This window comes from Erpetoichthys calabaricus, chromosome 15 (genome assembly GCF_900747795.2).
Source record: "Erpetoichthys calabaricus chromosome 15, fErpCal1.3, whole genome shotgun sequence".
Taxonomy (NCBI): Eukaryota; Metazoa; Chordata; class Cladistia; order Polypteriformes; family Polypteridae; genus Erpetoichthys; species Erpetoichthys calabaricus.
In genome coordinates this window covers 49,765,378-49,783,999 of record NC_041408.2, presented here as the reverse complement: position 1 = coordinate 49,783,999, position 18,622 = coordinate 49,765,378, and the positions used below count along the sequence as shown (strand labels likewise).

Here is an 18,622-nt window from a genome sequence, read left to right as displayed (position 1 = left end):
CCCAGGGCGGCTGTTTGATTTAGCAATCGATGTTCATAAAAATGCTATTAACTGACGATCAGATGAAAACTGGTCATATGTGTCTTTGTTTTCTTTTCTGACGTTGCTCTTCTGATGTTTCTCTTCTGATGTTGCTTTCAAATGAGGCATATTTATTATAAAGTTTCATGCCATGGTTTCACAACACGTGATTGTTGCATGCACCTGATTGGCTGGCTCTCAATATCCATCCATCCATTCTCCAACCCGCTGAATCCGAACACAGGGTCACGGGGGTCCGCTGGAGCCAATCCCAGCCAACACAGGGCACAAGGCAGGAACCAATCCCGGGCAGGGTGCCAACCCACCGCAGGGCTCTCAATATGATAGATGAATTTTGCTCAAACTCTTTAATGTATCTTTTCCCAGATAATAAAGTTTTTTTGATGTTGCCTAAAACATTGCCATGTCCTTCTTTCCCAGGCTGTAAACCAAATTATTGTCCCATATGTCCATCCATAAAGTAATCAATATCCTGAGGTATTGGCTCAGTCTTCCTTTCCCAAGCTGTAAAACCATTTTAGCACTATGCTGTGAACAACTGTTATAAAAGTAAGGTGTAAGGGAAGAGGATTTGCCTTTTTTATTATAATGCCTATACAAGTGTCCTACATCTGAATTCATCTTGTTGGGATTGAGCAAAATATAATAATAAAAATATAGAGAATAATTTGTAGATTTTATACACCATAACAGCAGCTAAGTCTACATTGTGCGCCAGGCACAGATTGCGGTTATTTTTGGTTACCCCTTGTACATGCTTTAATGTATTTCATCATGAAAATGATATCAAGTATACATCTTATTATTCTGAAATGTTTAGGGAGCTGTAAGATCATGAATGTAACATATTCTGTGTGGTGATCACTGTCTGCACGCTCCGGTCAGTGAAAGGGAAAGCCCATTTAAGAAGCATATAGCGATTAACTACTGGGTTGGGAACACTTAGAATACAAAGCATTTAACTTGCTACGTTAGTTACCACGGAATTTGAGAACTGTAGTAAATTAAACATCGATGTTAAGATGAAGTTTACAATGTTCTATTTTAGTGACAAAATAAACAACGAGATTAAAGTGTAAATTACGAGATTAAAGTCAATATTTTGACTTTAATCTCAACACAGACATTTTCTCCTTCACTGTGTCCCTATTCTTTTTCTTCTCTGTGGCCCTAATACACTTCCGTATGACACTCAGACACTCACCTTTTCATGTTGACTTTGATATCTGACCACTTCTTTTTTATTTAGGGCACTGTGCGACTTTCTGAACTTGACCTTTTGAGACAAGCTTTGACACTCCATCAATTTCCTTTTGTTGTTTACACCACTGCTTAAGTCACCAAATAATATGTTTTTCCTTACCTCCACTTCACTGAGCATTCACTGAAATTTTTTTTTATACATGCTTTTGCCATTGTCTTTTAATAAAATAATGAACGAAAGGAGTTATTTATATTGATGTGAAGGAAGAGTTGGGGTGGGGTTGTAGGCGCGTGCACGTGAGTTAAAATTCACATTCATTGGGATTTATGAAGGGAAAGTGTGTGGAACTTTGCTTATTCACAGTTTTATGCATCTGAATTTTTTGTGCATACGCACATTTTTAGTTTTGTCCATATGCAATGTTTTAGTGTGAATTCTACACGAGGCTTTATACGTGAGGCTGAACTGTCTATTTTCAAACGAAAGCATAGTAATGTGGACATACAGTAGCCCAAGGCTTTCACTCCTGGGGCCTCATGCATAACGCCGTGCGTAGAATTCACACTATAACATGGCGTCCGGACAAAAGCGGAAATGTTCGTAAGCACAAAAACATTCAGATGCATAAATCTGTGCGTTCGCCAATTTCCACGTTCTTCCGCTACATAAATCCCTGTCAGCGTGAAAAGTAACGCACCTGCACGCGCCTGCTGTCCTGCCCCAACTCCTCCCAGAATTACACCTCTTTGAATATGCAAATCAATATAAATAGTCATTAAGCTTAGCCTTCTGTGAAAAGACAATGGCAAAAGCATGGGGGAAAATAGAAGCATTTCAATGAAGTGGAGGCAAGGAAAAACTTACTGTTTAAACGAACAAATAGTGATATAATCAACAAAAGGAAGTTGATCGAGTGTCGGAAAAACTCGAAAGTTCAAGTTCACAAAGTCGCACAATTCCTGAAATAAAAAAGAAGCGGTCAGATATCAAAGTCGTCTTGAAAAGGCGAGTCGTAGCCCACCTTCTGAGTGTCATATGAAAGCTTATTAGGATACAGAGGAAAGAAAAAAAAATAGGGACACAATGAGAAAAAAGTTCAAAATGCCAACTTTAATCTTGAAATTTCCACTTCAATAACATAGTTTATTTTGTCATTAAAGTAGAACATCATAAACTTCATCTTTAAATCATATAATTTACTAGTTTCTCAAATACCATTGTAACTAAAGTAGCACCTTAAATGCTTTGTTTTGTATATGTTCTTCTATGTGCTCGATGTGTCTGAATCACTATGTGCTTCTTAAACAGGCTTTCTTTTCCTCCAACAGGATACAGAATCCATTACATTCATGATATTACAGCTGTCTGAATAATTAAAATACTGAGATGTATACTTGATATCATTTTCATGATGATAGGAATTAAAGCATGTTATTAAACATGGGAACACGGTGGCGCAGTGATGGTGACGAGCAGGTGCCTTGTCCACAGATTGTTCCTGCCTCCCGCAAGATGCTTGCTGTGCCGTGCGCGACCTTCAATGAAATAATTTATTGCAGCAGTACTGTCTCTTTCAAACGTACTAACCCCCAATTCCTCTCCTTCCTTTTTCTTTCTCCAAGTAACCAATCGCCACACAATCAGCTCTGTAATAGATGTTAAGCCATCTGTAAGCTGAGAACGCAGAGTCTTCAAAACTTTTAAGGAACATTGAAATATCTTCATGTTTAATTATTCTATCCATCTGTCTTTCCAACATCGCGCCAGCCCCAGCAAGATTACAGCGCAAGGCAGGAATAATCAGGGCACCAAATCGTCGCTAGCGCTGCGACACCGTGTCCTCACATGTTTAATTATTAACAATATAGATTATTTAAATGACGTTAACATCTGTGTAATGTAATAAACATATTTTGCTGCATTTCATCTTAAAAATGATATCGTCATCATATGTAAATACGAGCTTTATAAAGCAGCGCAGGCTGTGCAATATTATAACTGTATCACAAGTTTACAGTGAGGTAATTGTACTTGTAAGTACAAACAGTTCTATAAGGAGTACTTGATGGATTGATTGAGTGTGTTTATAGTTCTTGGGATAAAACTGGTTGTGAACCGTGAGGTCTGTACAGGAAAGATTTTGAAGCGTTTGCCGTGTGAGAGCAGTTCAGGTAGGCACCATGGCTGAGGCAGCATGTGCTTGATGCTGTATACTGATAATTCTCCTTTCGATCAGCTGCTCCAAGTGGTGCAGTGAGAGTAATATGGAAAAAGATGATCTGCTGCCACAACCCCTAACGGGAACAGCTGAAAGTAGAAGAAGGTGCAGTGAGAGTAACAATGCTAAGGCAGCTATGGTATTTGGAATAGTTTGACCATTCCATGGACCATTATATTGTTACAGGTTAATTACAATCAGATGCCTTAAACTAATGAACAATATGCGGTTAATTTTTGTGTATATGATAAAACCGCGTCAGGGATGTGGATCTAAAAAGAAAGGGAAACCACACTGGAGCAAAAGTACTGCTTTGATGCTGGGTGCCGCCAGTTTGCAAAACCGAGCGGAGAACTTGCGTACGCCAGGGTTTGAACTACCCTGAAAATGTACGTGGCTTTATGCCAAGTTTAGGTTTTATATATCGCGATTTGAGCATGGAAACGGGAGTACGCAACATTTTTGTGTGTACGCACTGTTTATACATGAGGCCCCTGATCTGGTCAGAAGAGTAGCATTGTTTTCTCCAGTTGTCCCACTGGGAACTACCTGTTTGGAGGGCATTCTCATATTGCATGCAGCACATGAACACAACAGCAGTCTTGTGGTGTTTTTTCTCCCCCAAAATTGAGGGTGGGCCCTCTAATCCTTCAATTCACAGACAGCATCTTTGTGTACTGCACCCCCTGTGTATGTCTTTCTAATTTCCTGTGAAGTATTTCCTTGTATGATAATAGTGAAACATGAGTCTACCTTCTGGCCACAACTTCATTACAGAGTCACACAGAACTAAAGCCTACAGTGCCTTCAGAGAGTATTCAGACCCCTTCACGTTTTCACAGCCACCCCTTGTTGTCTTTGTTTTTTGTTTAAGGTTATTGCATGGTTGGGAGGTGAGGGCATCTGCACTTTGCTCTATTCAACTTTCTCTTGACCCTGACTAATCTCCCAGTTACTGCCACTGAAAAAGAACCCCATAATATGATGCTTCCTATCATGGTTCAGGCAGGGCTCCTCCTCCACTGTCTAGGATTCAGATTCATGTTTTATGTCGTCTTTGTTTATTTATTTATTTTTTGCATGTATTGTAACAGCACTGACAAGTTACATCAGCCAGGGATGAGTCACCCACGTATAAACTGGCATTCCATTATCAGTGACACTGGTGTCTATATAAATGGAATGCCTGCAAAATCTCGTGCTTTTCTAACTAGTGCGGCAAAAGGCAAGCAATCCTTTTAAAGGTTAGTGAGCCTATGTAAAGAGCAGAAAATACATTCATTGTGCTGCTTGGTGCCAGCGCTACAGTATTAATCTTATTTACTTTTATTTACTATTGCTTATGCTTAAGTTTGAATGTCTCTGTAATGTTCTATGTTTTGTAAGTGTTGCTTATTGACGGGAAACATTTAAATGAATTTGGCATAAATCTGCAACATAACAAAATATGATAAAAGTGAAGGGGCCTGAATACTTACCATAGCCCTACACACTTGCCCTTCAGTTATATATGATGAACGATCTACGCTGCGTTAAAGATCTCCTACAACCCCTACTTTTATTGTTAAGCTTATCTTCATCACAAGTACAACAAAATGAGTAACACAACTACACAGCCCAGCAATATTAAACACATGAGGGCTGAGTTTTGAGCTGTTTTGTCTTTTCCTTCAGTGCGTACAGCCGTGGTCTGGAGAGCCTCCAGATTATTCCCTGCCAGAAGCCATTTTTCAATGACCCTGACACTTTTAAGAGTGAGCATCGGCTGCTTAACACTTAACCTGAGGGCCCAAAGCCACCTGACATATAATTCTGGAAGGCAGCCATGTCTGCACGATCAATTTCTTCCCAGTCCATAAATGCTCCCTTCAACCTCGAGTTTCTCAATTGTCAAGAGCATTTTGAACTCTCCATCAACAGGAAAAGCAGGATAAGGTTGAATTTGTTTAAAAGGCTTGTGTTACTTAACATCTTGTGTTACTTAATATCGTGTGAATAGATTTTTTTATTCAGGGAGTTGTACTGTAGGCATGTATTTTATAGTGTGCGTATTTAAAAATGTAATAATTTAAAATAGATGAACATCCTCACCCAGCCTTATGCCTGAAGTGTGATAAAGAGGAAGGGGGGTTGCAGCTTCAGTTTACCGCGTGTCATTGAACACATTATAAATTATCCTTTTGCTCAAAGTTCAAGCCAGGCTCACATGCTTTTATTCTTTTAATTATTTTTTTCATCTCTTTCCTTAAGGTTTTGTTGTGCATAACGTACTCTTCAGCCTTTGAGATTAATGGGGACTCCATTCTGAAAATTGCTGAGGTAAGCCATTTCTAGTTATAACACAAAAGCCCAATGGAAAGACTCGGCTGAGCTTTTTAAGGCCGAATCCCGTGGTAGCTCCGAAGACAAAAGCGCTTGTAGTAGACCTGCAAGAGGCAGAATGTGACATGGCCGGCCGTTCCAGATCAGGAAATCCTGTGCTTAAGTACACATTTATCTGAAAAATGAGCAAAATGTTGAATGAACACTGGAGGAAAAAATAAAAATTGAACCTATTAGATAACTTCTTTCTATTTATAAGAAAAATATACAGTTTTATCATTATGTGCTTTTACTGCATCCTAACATCACTATTATATTAAGTTGTTATTTTTAATTTGATATATTTGTGGACAAAGGGATCAAGCATTTTGTCGGTTTAAATGTCTCAAAATATACTGTACAGAGTAAGGATTGATTTATTTAAATTTTGCTTAGTCTAGTAGGTGGTACAGTGGTACTGCTACCTCTCAGTAAGGAGACTCGGGTTCATATGGGATTCTTCTGGGTGCTCCAGTTTCCTCCCACAGTCCAAAGACATGTAGGTTAGCTGGATTGGCGACACTGAATTGGCATCTAGTGTGTGGTTAGGATGTGTGTGTGTGTGTGTATGAGTGTGCGTTTGGCCTGTGATGTTCCTGTGTCCAGTCCAGGATTTGTTCGTCTTGCACCCTATGCTAGCTGGGATAGGCTTCAGCAGATCCCTGTGACTCTGTTCAGGATTTCGCAGATTAAAAACTGACTTAGTCTAGTTTCACTTTGTTCTGTTTTGATGTGAGACTATGAATGGTCTTAACAATTCTTAATGAAAGGATTGAAAAAAATAAACTATATACTGGGGGGCATAATAGTGAAATGTTCAGCACTGTAATGTCAGGGATTCCACTTTTCCGGCTGGCCGTTATCTGCGTGGAGTTGGTTTCTGCTTTGCACCTGAAGCTCAAGAGTGAATTGAAATTGATAGGATCTGAGAGTGTTATGTGATGCTATATTTCCCAAATTAATCATTTGATTGTTTGTGAAATGTTATCTTTTTTTGCAGTGTTCAGCACTTTTATATGTAAGCCATAAGACTGACTGTTTTTGAAACAGTTTATGGTGGTGCTCACAGTGAAAGGTACCATCCATGTAAATATAAAAACTCAAACTGGTCCCATTGTGAGTACCAGTGTAGATGTATTTGTGAATGGGCCCTGGAAAAGACCAACATCAGCGATAGGCTTTGGCTGTCATGAATAGAATTTCTCAGTTTTGAGAATGTGTGCATGCATGTGTGTGTGTATGTGTGCATGTGTACATACACAGTACCCTCCATAATGTTTGGGACAAAGACACCTTTTTCTTGATTTACCCCAGTGCTCAAATCAAACAGTTCAGACATTGTGATTAAAGTGCATAATGCACACATTTTGCTCATACCATGTAAAAATGACAACACTTTTTCTGCACAGTCTCCCCATTTCAGGGCATCATAATGTTTGGAACAATTGGCTTCACAGGTGTCTGTGGTTCATCAGGTGGGTTTCATTGCTTCATAAGATACCTTGCTTGCTTCTACCCTTTGGAGTCTGCAGTGACCATTGTTCAACATGAAGACACGAGCTGTGCCAATAAAGTCAAAGAAGCCATTATGAGGCTTAAAAACAAGAATCAAACCATTCGAGACATCAGTAAAACCTTAGGATGACTAAAATAAACTGATAGATAATTATCCATATAGTATACATCTATGAACAAAAATTAGTGTTAAAACAGTATTCTTTAAATATTGGGCTATTTACTGTGTGCAGTTATGTGCATGTAAACTTTACAATAACACTAGTGGAATCCTATGTCAGTATATACTTTTGTCATAAAAGATGGTAATACATGATCGATAATATTATAGACAGTATGTTACAACTAAAAGATAGAGATAGATAGATACTTTATTAATCCCAATGGGAAATTCACATTCTTCAGCAGCAGCATACTGATACAATAAATAATATTAAATTAAAGAATGATAATAATGCAGGTGAAAAACAGACAATAACTATGTATAATGTTGAATGTTAACGTTTACCCCCCCGGGTGGAATTAAAGAGTCGCATAGTTTGGGGGAGAAACGATCTCCTCAATCTGTCAGTGGAGCAGGACAGTGACAGCAGTCTGTCGCTGAAGCTGCTCTTCTGTCTGGAGATGATACTATTAAGTGGATACAGTGGATTCTCCATAATTGATAGGAGCCTGCTGAGCGCCCTTCGCTCTGCCACAGATGTTAAACTGTCCAGCTCCATGCCAACAATAGAGCTTGCCTTCCTCACCAGTTTGTCCAGACGTGAGGCGTCTTTCCTCTTAATGCTGCCTCCCCAGCACACCACTGCGTAGAAGAGGGCGCTCGCCACAACTGTCTGATAGAACATCTGCAGCATCTTATTGCAGATGTTGAAGGACGCCAGTCTTCTAAGGTAGTATAACCGGCTCTGTCCTTTCTTGCACAGCGCATAAGTATTGGCAGTCCAGTTTAATTTATCATCCAGCTGCACTCCCAGATATTTATAGGTCTGCACCATCTGCACACAGTCACCTTTGGTGATCACTGGGTCTATGAGGGGTCTGGGTCTGTAATGTTTCATATAAAGAACTAAGTATGTACCTATGAAGCAATAATATTCTATTATGTGTTATAACAAATACAATGTTCCATTTGTAACATTAAGTAAATATAAACTTTTAAATATTATGTATACTGTAAGTGAATAACAAAATGTTTTCTCATGAAACCCAACAGTAGCATCATGTGCTTAGTCTTGTGTCTTTTCCCCTTTTACTTTTACCCCTGCTACTCTTGTTGGGATGACGCTGATCTTCTTCTAACATTCAGGTAAGGATACAATTTTTTCTGTATTTATTACCCTTTAATGGGCTGGCTTCAGATAATGTGACAATTGCAAAGAAAGAGATGTCACCTAATGACCCTGCGGAGTGCATGTCAATAATTGAAAGAGTGCTTTGGCTTTTTTTGTAACTTGGTTACACTGAGATTGTCCTTCAACCGAATCTTGTTTGACTTTAAGTCTTTAATTACTGTGCACATTTTAGAGTTGTGCAAGTGCAGGACTGCTCCTTCAGTTCCCTTTCTTTTATAAGGGTTTAGCAGTTTGTGAACAATCTGTCCTGTGACCCAGTACATGTAATTATATTCTCTGTATTGGTGCTTCATTCATAGAAGGACTTGGTGCACAATGAGAAGATCACAACATGTCATCTTTTTCCCTGTACCAAACACTCTATCACCCTTTCTGTGTTTTTTTTTTTTTTTTTTTGCTACCTCGTGTTCACCCATTTTTGGCCTACTTCAAAGTAGCTAGTTTAGCTACCCCATCATCACAACTCGGATTTCTTTCATTTCTATGCCTTCTTCACCATCCACCCCAAAAATCCTAACCACCGATATATGCTTGAACTTATGACTTTCAAAACCCCAATATTCTTCTACTGACAACTCCTACCTGTATCTATGTAGATACCTATAATCATAGAATCTCCACCTGCACTGAACCTGAACTTGGTAACTTCCAACTTCCTCTAAACAAAATCTCACGTAGAGCTGATATAAGGAAATGTACAATCTGGCCAATCTATACCGGCAGAGAAATTCATCTTTCATGAAACATTTCCCTGCAAAACCAAAACTCTCACCTCATCTATTACTGCCTGATCATTATCTATCACTGGACTCCAGGTTTATCCACTAACACTCATCCCAAGTTATAAAGTCCGTACTTTCTTTTGATCCAAATCCAGCCAACCCATATTGCCAAATTTACAAATAAAGTTCTTTATCTATCTGTGTCTGTCTGTCTGTCCATCCATCTGTCCGTATTCTGTTCCCCCCACCACTAATCTTATGCATATTTCTCTTGGTGCTGTGCATAATAATCCTAATCATATCAGTCATCTGACCATTATCTGGTAGAGAACTCCATATTTTCCTTAAAACCTCATCAATCAACCAACACTCATAATAACTCAGTTCCAACAACCATCTACAGTGGAGTCTGTTTCCAGCAACCTAAATCCCCAGCACCACCACCAACAGTAACTGCATTTCCGATTTAAGTCCATTTAGTCTTATAAAGTGCCTTTCCTATTAGACAAATATCCACATATTCTGACCAGAAGCCTTGGCCACGACCTTCTCTATTGCTGCATAACATTTTTTGTGATCATGGGACGGTGTTTCAGACAAATGAAACAATCAAATTGATTTACTTATTGTTATTTATTGGCACCATGATTTTATGGCATGACAGCTGAGATATTGAATTAAACAAACTGAATTTTCCCACTTTGTGGGATACTGTGTCACATTTTCTGAACGCAAGCCTGATCAAACAGTTTTGTGTGTTTATATGCTTGATTGTGTTGTCACAACTGATGAACATGGAAGTTTTCATCATGTTTTAGTCGTATCTCAGTTACCTGGCATCACAAGATTTAAACACTTGGGAAAACTGAGAGGAACATCACTGTCTGCTCACATGCTGACAGAAGTAACTTGTGAATCCATAATATCAGTCATGTTACAAGCTGTGATTGGAGAATGTCTGTTATGGAAGAGTGCTCTTCTAGCCCCACCCAACATTCTTGTTTTAAGTTTACATGTAAATGGAAGTTTGGTGAAGGGGTCAAAAATTAGACAACCAGTTAAATTCAGATACTGATTTTACAATCTTCAAAGCATTGAGAAAAGTTGATGCTTGAGTCTGTGGAAAATGACTCCTTTGAAGCAAGTCTTATAATGTGACATGCCCTTCAAAAGTCATTCCAGCTAGTCCACTACTTGTACTGACAAATTCAGACTGGTTTGATTTTGATTTTAGTCGAAAGTGGTGGGCTCTGTGTGCATGAGAGCTGACAACCAATGTATGCTCATCCAGAAGTACAATACATGGAATGCAATGGTGATGAATAAAGAACACCAGTATTGTGGACCTTACCAACATAAAAGATGTTTGTGTGTTTGAAGTCTTGTACTACAACAGAATTGGGGGGGGGGGGGACAAAAAAGAGTAGAACTCGTTATACCTGTTGTAGCCTGCGCTGTATGAAGGGTCATCAGACACAAAAAGGTGTGAGCAGAACTGTGCTGGAAGTTCGGCATGCAGTTAGTAAATGTGACATGCCTGGTAACTTTTTTACAACAATTATAAGAAATGTTGGGAAATAATGTTTTTTGCGTATTATAAAGCTACAGGATAGTTACATCCTAGCAAAGATCGAACATTTTAGAACAAACTTTGTCTGAGGTATCCACCCTGAATGCTGAGAGCTATCCTCGACTGTTAGAGCCTCCAGGCTGTTGTTTTTGGTACAGTTTTGTCCAGTTCTATTCCCCATATCCTTCAGAAACCGTTTGAGCTACTGTATGTCCAACAATAACTGCCATAGAAAATTTTCATTTCACTGGGATTGTTGCAGTCTGTTCTGTTTAGTAATGGGACCAGACCTATGACTATAAAGCAAGAGAAAATGAAAGAAAAGTTCTGACTTGGCTGTCACAGTCACAGTTATGCCGTCGTATTGAAATTGGTATAAAGGAGACATACCAAGTGTTATGTAATGGCTGCCAAATGCACCATGTTGTTCCTTATGAAATATTATCTTTATTTGCTGTGTGGAGCACTCTTAAATGTGAGTTTTTATGAAGGGCACTGTACTACGTAACATTTTATGATGATGCTTACATGAAACAGTCACATGCTCACCCATCACTTGGTGTAAATGACTCAGCCATTGGGATGACAGTCATTTAAGTTTCTGGGCACTGTGCTATCACAAAAGCTTAAGTGGGACAGTAGCATCACATGTATTTTTAAGAAAGCCCATCAGAGAATGTTGTTTTTTCATTGGCTGAGCAAATTCAATCTCCCTCAAGCAATATTAGTCCAGTTCCACACAGCCTTAATCGAGTCCCTACTGACCTCATCTTTAATTGTCTGGTTTGGTGCTGCCTGTGTTTAGACTAAGGTCAATCTGCAGCGCATCATCAAATCCTGTGAAAACATTATAGGCTTTAACTTAACTCGCATTCAGGTCCTGTATGGGTACAAGGGTATCGAAGCAGGCCGCAAAGATCATTGTTGATCCAACTACCCCAAGGTGTTACATAGACTTCCCTCTGGCAAACGTCTTTGTGCAGTGAAAGCTAAAACAACATGTCACCTACACCATGCAGTTATTCTGTCCAGTCGGGTCTGAGCTTTTACTCAGTATGTATGTATACCTGCACACTTTCCCACCTGAGCATTTAAATCCTACTTTATCTCTCTATTTTTGGATTGCACTTGAATGCTGCATCATATTTTATTATTTTATATATTATCTTTTGTATTCTGTGTTGTCCTTGTAAGTTGCACCAATACTATCAAGACAAATTCCTAGTGTACCTGGCCAATAAATGAATTCTGAAAGTCACTGTCCATATAAACATTAATTGACATGATAATACAGAGAAGTACAATTTGTCTCATTTAAAAAAAAAAGTAAAGGTTTAATTAATCCAAAATTATTAAAGAGCTTAATGAAGATGCCAGATAACTGAGGCCCCACTATAAACATGATTGGCATTGTGTGGTGCTGTTCACCCCATGAGTGTCTCTCCTTACACGCTTTCATCCTCATGTAATTTTTTTTAGCTCTGTCTGGCTTGTTATGCACCTGGATCCCCCCGATTGCATGAAATCATAAAGGCCTCCATTTCCCAGATACTGAGCTCCTTGCTCCACCGTGCTTTTGTTGCTGCTGCCCACCTTGAGACCTCTAATTCTCACAAGGTACTGTTGGCTGTGTTCAGTCCTCTGACTCAGGCTGTGTGGGCGGCTAGGCAGTAATCTACCTTGTCTCAATCTGCTGAGTAATCCTTCATTTAAATCTGTATTTACATCTGAAAAAAAAAAGAGCAGTCCTTCCTGGCTTGAAACCGTCACATCTCCTAATTTGTCTCCATGGTTCCCAGCACTAAATGTCAAGTCTGTATTTCCAGTATGCAGTTGATCCCTAAGCAGTCTGCTTTTAAATGTGAACAGTGGGCATCTTTATTGATGGAAAATAACACGTCACCATACTGCGTCAGGGGGCTTAAATTACATTAAGCAAAGCAAACATTAATTATCCAGTTTATGAGCAGGGAGCACATCTGAAATGAGAAGTGAAGGCAGCATCCTGTCTGTCTTTCCATTGTCGTCTTTTAATAAGAAACACGTACAATGCAACATTGATCCTTGGCCAGTTTTCTGTATACAGTAAATATCCATTTTGGTACCGAAATTTGTCAGCGGAATGGTGGTCCAGGCTAATTCCCTCTGATTTATTGTATGATGCTGTTGCACATATGCTTTGGTGGGCCTACAAGTATATCCCTGGATGGGGCTGCACTTCTCTGATCAAATCATAATGCAAGAAGGGAAATTCAAAATTTTTTTGCGTGGATGTTTGAATATAAAATATTAGTCAAAGGGAATACCATAAGTAAGCCAATTAATTAAGTACATTAAGCTAAAATAGCAAATTCTATAAAAAGTACTTTTTTTTATATATTACTTGTTGTGATCTGTATCTTTCTGAAGATTTTATGGGATTTCCTGGATGGATTTATGCAGTCTAGTCTATGTCTTGATCTAGGAATTTTAGAACTTGAGAATCATGATTTTTCTCATTAGTTTTTGTTTGTATTATAAGTTAACCATGTTTTAAGATTTTTCTCATTATGATGCAACACCATTTTATTTCCTATGGCACCACAGTTTCAGGGTGTTTGGCGTCTCACATAGTCATACCATTCTCCCACAATTCCACGGATCGTGCGCCACATATGACATCATGGGAACGACAGACGACAGATCTCTCCAAACGTCTCCGTCAGAGTTTTACGGATTGTACTTAATGCTGAAATCTTTCGAAACTTTTTTGTTCCTTTTGACTACACAGTTTTTTTTAAATCTTTTGCTCTCATTTCTGAATACTGATTTTTGATTGTGTTTTCAGTTTGTTTGAAAGATAGGAATAACTTTTGATTCTGATCGTAGTTTGCCTTTTGAATATGCTTATCTTCCAGTCCTACACATTAAAAACATGTATTACCTCACCCTGAATCATTTTATTACTTACCTCATGTACAGTAGTTTGTAGTGATGGACAAGAGAAAGTTTCAATTTCACGTTTTCATGCAGAACGGTAATAACAAAGTTTCTGGTAGAATGTGTGACTATAGAGATCAACACTGGACCACAATATAAAACCAACCATGAAGAAATCTCCTATTACTCGTGTCACATAATCCACACATCATGTCATCCAGTTGTACACTTTAAATGTCCCAAAGCCATATTTTTTTTTACCAAAATAATGTTAAATTAGCTACAACTGGAAAATGATTCCATGAACAAAAATGGAAAACTAAGATGTGAACAAGCATTCGAATTGTAGACTTGACTCATGTCACTCCATTTATATTCATTTCCTTCTTCTTGATCAAGCATCTCGGTTATGCACAAATATGAGGTAGTGTGTTCTTCCCAATGCTTTGCATTCAATCTTCTTTAACTTTTAACCTTCTATTATGCTCGGGTCGTCCTGTTGTACACTTATAACGTCCCTGGAAAATGCTGTCATGAACAAAAATGGAAAATGCTCAAATGTGAATTGTAAACCTGAGTCCAGTCATTTCACTTACATTCATATTAACAATTGGAGTACTTTGTGATTGTTTACCATCAGTCTGTGAAACTATGCAGAATCGATCTTCTTCTTGTTTAAGCATCTTGTTATGCGTAAGCTCAATGTTTTCCCTCGCTCTTCTTTCAAATATTCAAATTCAAATTCAAATACTCGGTTATACCATAGCATGTTCCATTTTAGTTCACAACACTGTTTTCCGAATGTCGTTTATTTAGCGATATTTTAGTAAAAAATACATGTATTTGGGATGTTGTGAGCATATGATTTGATGACTTGACTTAAAACTGTGTGACACGAGTACCTTGACATTGTTTTTATAGATGTTTTCGATATTGTTTGCTGTTGACCACCATCGTTCTCTATAGATGTTTATTCTTTCAGAAACTTTATCCTAATTTTGCAAGAAAACATAAAATAAAAAAAATTTCTAGGCCTTCACTATAAACTGCACTTTATATAAGTAACAGATTAAAAATATATATTTTTGGATAGTGTATTCATTTAAAGAAAAAAAGTTAAGTGAATACATCTACTTACATAATTTAACATTCCCAAACCTGCTTAACACTAGAATTACCAGAGCTTCCGAAAAAACTCGTAGATCCGGCCCACCTTAAATCGCTTCTTAAAACCATTCTCACCTCTCCGCCAGCGTCTTTTGTCATCTAAATGTACTGATAAAGACAAGCTGCTAGCAGCCGGCTATTCCATCCCCCCAACGACTTAGAACGTAAATGAACTTTTCCCAGCTCATGCCTTGATTGATTATCTGGTAGTGAAGTGGAGTTTTAGAGTGGAAATAATAGATTGTTATTTGGAACACACGCATTTCATATGTGTTGCATTTCTACAGTAATCTGTGTAAACATATTGTTAAAACAGAAATGTTTTTTATATTCTAGTAGCAAATGACAAAATGTAGGCATAAACTATATAATGTATGAAGCCTGAAGTCCAAATATCAAAGAAATACTTTCACAAAAGGTACAAAAAAAAGCCACCGCCAAAAAAAGCCGCCTTAGTGTGTGACATTGACACCCATTAGCTATCACTATTTCCGTGGCTCAACAGTGTCAGTCGCTGACAGGGAATCAGAAGGTCATGTGTTCGATCCTGTACAACTCCCTTTTGAGAAGTGTTCTTATTTTCACTATTTTAGAAAAAAAAGATAAATTTGATTTCAGTCTGTAACTGCCGGTGTAATTTATGATATTTGTAAAGGTTAGCTTTGTTTATTTTTTTTTAAATTCACTTTTCATTGTCTCAGTCGCGTTCAGGATCCTTCCTTACCACCCCCCCTTCCCCTCTGACACTGCTGTTTTCACATAAAGACGCACTATAGCTCTTCAGTGTATCACGATACATACGACCGCGTGTTTTTTTTCCCTCAATATTGCCAGTCCCCACATGTTGCTGTATGCTGTTTCTTTTGTACTCCAGGACATGCAGAGGAAAGCATAGTAAAGAGCAGTAACTTCAGCGCTATATGCAATCATCAGACACTCCCCATCTGACACTGCTGTTTTCACATAAAGACACACTATAGCACTGCAGTGTACTTGTGACTGCATTGTAGTACCGATGCTTGCGAACTGAAGTGTCTGCATGCAGTTTTCGTGGCATTATACGTGTATTTTTTGAGTATGCCCATGTAGCTCAAACACAGGAACATATGTTGATGTAAAAGTATAACAAAACAAGTGCTTATTTTATTCAAGACTATAACTGAAGCAAAAAGAAAGCAAGTTACAGTAGGCAGTTGATATGACAGTTTGCGTGGTGGAATGCTAAGAACTGCTGATTTCCATTCCATGCTATATAACTGTTAACATTTGAATCTGATGATTGCATATAGCGCTGTCTTATTCAGTGTGCGCAAGAACATGCAGGTGGCCAGTTGCTGCGTGCTACAAGGAATATTTTAAAAAAAGAAAGAGACAAATATATGTGTGTTTTAAAGAAATCATTTTATGACGCGAATAGTACCAATCAGAAAACATCGTCGAAGTAATGCAATATTATTTGAAAACGAACAGCGTCAGATCGGGTGTGAAGTTATACTGGCGCTGTTTGAGTCAGATCAGAAGCTGAATAAGCTGAAAAAGCTCCTGTTCTGACTCTAAGTAAAAAGCATGAATTAATCAACAGAAATAACCGCGATTGACATTTTAAACTTAACGATTTACAGTACATACCAATTTATAAATTTAATGTCCGTTTGAGGAAAAAAAAACCACTTTCTCCAAAGGTGGGAATCGAACTCTGGTCTCTGTAGGGCAGCTGTGCCCCAAGTCAGCAAACCGTAGCGTTAAGCCACGGAAGCTATTGTATCATCTTTGAACCTTTTGTGAAAGTGTTTATTTGATGTTTGGACTTCAGGCTTCACAGATTCTATAGTTTATGCCTACATTTTGTAACATTTATTACTAAAATATGAAAAAGTTTCTGTTTTAGCAATGTGTTTACACAGATTACTGTAGAAACGGAACACGCATGAAATGCATGTATTTCAAATAGCGATCTATTATTTCCATTCTAAAACTCCAGCAGTTCAGTCACTCCCAGATAATCAAACAAGGCATGAGCTGGGAAAACTTAGTGAAGGTTCTGCGACGGTGGGGGATGGAATAGCCGGCTGCTCGCTGCTCATCTTAATCGGCACATTTAGAAGACAAAAGAGAGGTGAGAACGGTTTTAAGGTGGGCCGGATCTACGAGTTTTTTCGTAGACTCTGGTAATTCTAGTGTTAATCCAATGAAGACATGCAGTGAGTTGACATTTATCCCAGCAGCCTTAGGGGCAAACCAGAAATGAAACTTGAATTGGACAGCAGCCTATCACAGGAACCCAAACACAAACATATACACGCACACACACACACACTGTCTCTCTCTCTCTCTCTCTCTCTCTCTCTCTCTCTCATACCACTCCAGAATCTCTAGTTAATTTAGACTGTCTACAAGAAAACCCATGAAGACTCATGGGAAGGTTCTAACTTCACTCAAACAAGCATGGTGTAGGAGCTCAGGAATTTACGTTTACTCAAATAGCAGATGTTTTTCTCTAAAGTGATTTACAAAAGAGGTCAATGTAATCCAGTGAACATCAGTCTGGGGACTTGTTTTCAAATAAGTGTTATATGACAAAGTTATGATATTGACCGTCACAAGTGAAGAACTCCAAATCAAACAGAACACCACAAGATTAGTTTCTCTCTTCTTGGCTACCAAGGACCTTGCATCAAAACTGTTAGCAATTAGAAAGATGTTCACAGAAGAAGAGAGTCTTCAAATTCCTCTTAAACACAGTGAGGGGAGTCTGCAGGTTGGATGGAGGTGGGTAGTTCATTTTACCAGTTAGGAGTTACACATGAAGAGATTCTTAATTGAGATTTGACGGCATACAGCAGTAATATCACCAGATACCATTCGTTAGCAGATCTGAGTGGATGAGACCTTATGAGTTCCTTCTTTCGTGGATGTTGGTCCAAACAATGATAACTACACCATTGTCTTTTGAGAAAGAAGGAGATGAGGACGTGGTTGACTATAGTTATCGATTAAATTGTAGTTGCTGAGTCAATGCATAACACTGAGATTAGGAGTCCATCCTTGACCACCCTCTTCTATCCATCAATGATCACTTCCGACAACTAGTTCAAATAATAAATGTAATTAGATACCAGATTTCATACATTAGATGTACCTCAGTGTGAATGCACAAACTTGTTAAAAATGCTAATGGTGGTCTCCATTGATTTGTATGCTTGTGTACCCTACAGGAGCATGACTTGGGATGACCTTTTGTTTTTCCTTTCCTCATTCCCATGTATGTTGAGTGTCTCCTATATTGGGGTTTCACTGCAGATATCAAAGCCCCGGACAGAACTGCTGAGCTCCACCTCAACCTAAGCTGAGACGTAGTGGCCAGTTCACAAAACCAATACTAACAGAACATTACAAATGCTAATTCTGTAATATTTCAACCTAAATACAAAACATTGTGTATTTTGTTTTTACATTTTAAGCTAAATGCAAAAGATTATCAGCACATATTCTGTAACACCACAGACCAAATGCAAAAAATGTCATTCACAACAAATACGCTGCAGCGAT

General features: G+C 38.4%; 1 protein-coding gene across 1 annotated transcript in view; it reads left to right on the top strand.

Moving 5' to 3' along the window:
• Positions 1-18,622, top strand: part of arfgef3 (ARFGEF family member 3) — a 223,076-nt gene that overhangs the window by 44,759 nt on the left and 159,695 nt on the right. The window contains exon 5 of the mRNA XM_051919360.1: positions 5,715-5,783. Within this exon, the coding sequence (XP_051775320.1) occupies positions 5,715-5,783 (69 nt within the window). The remainder of the gene's footprint in view (positions 1-5,714; positions 5,784-18,622) is intronic.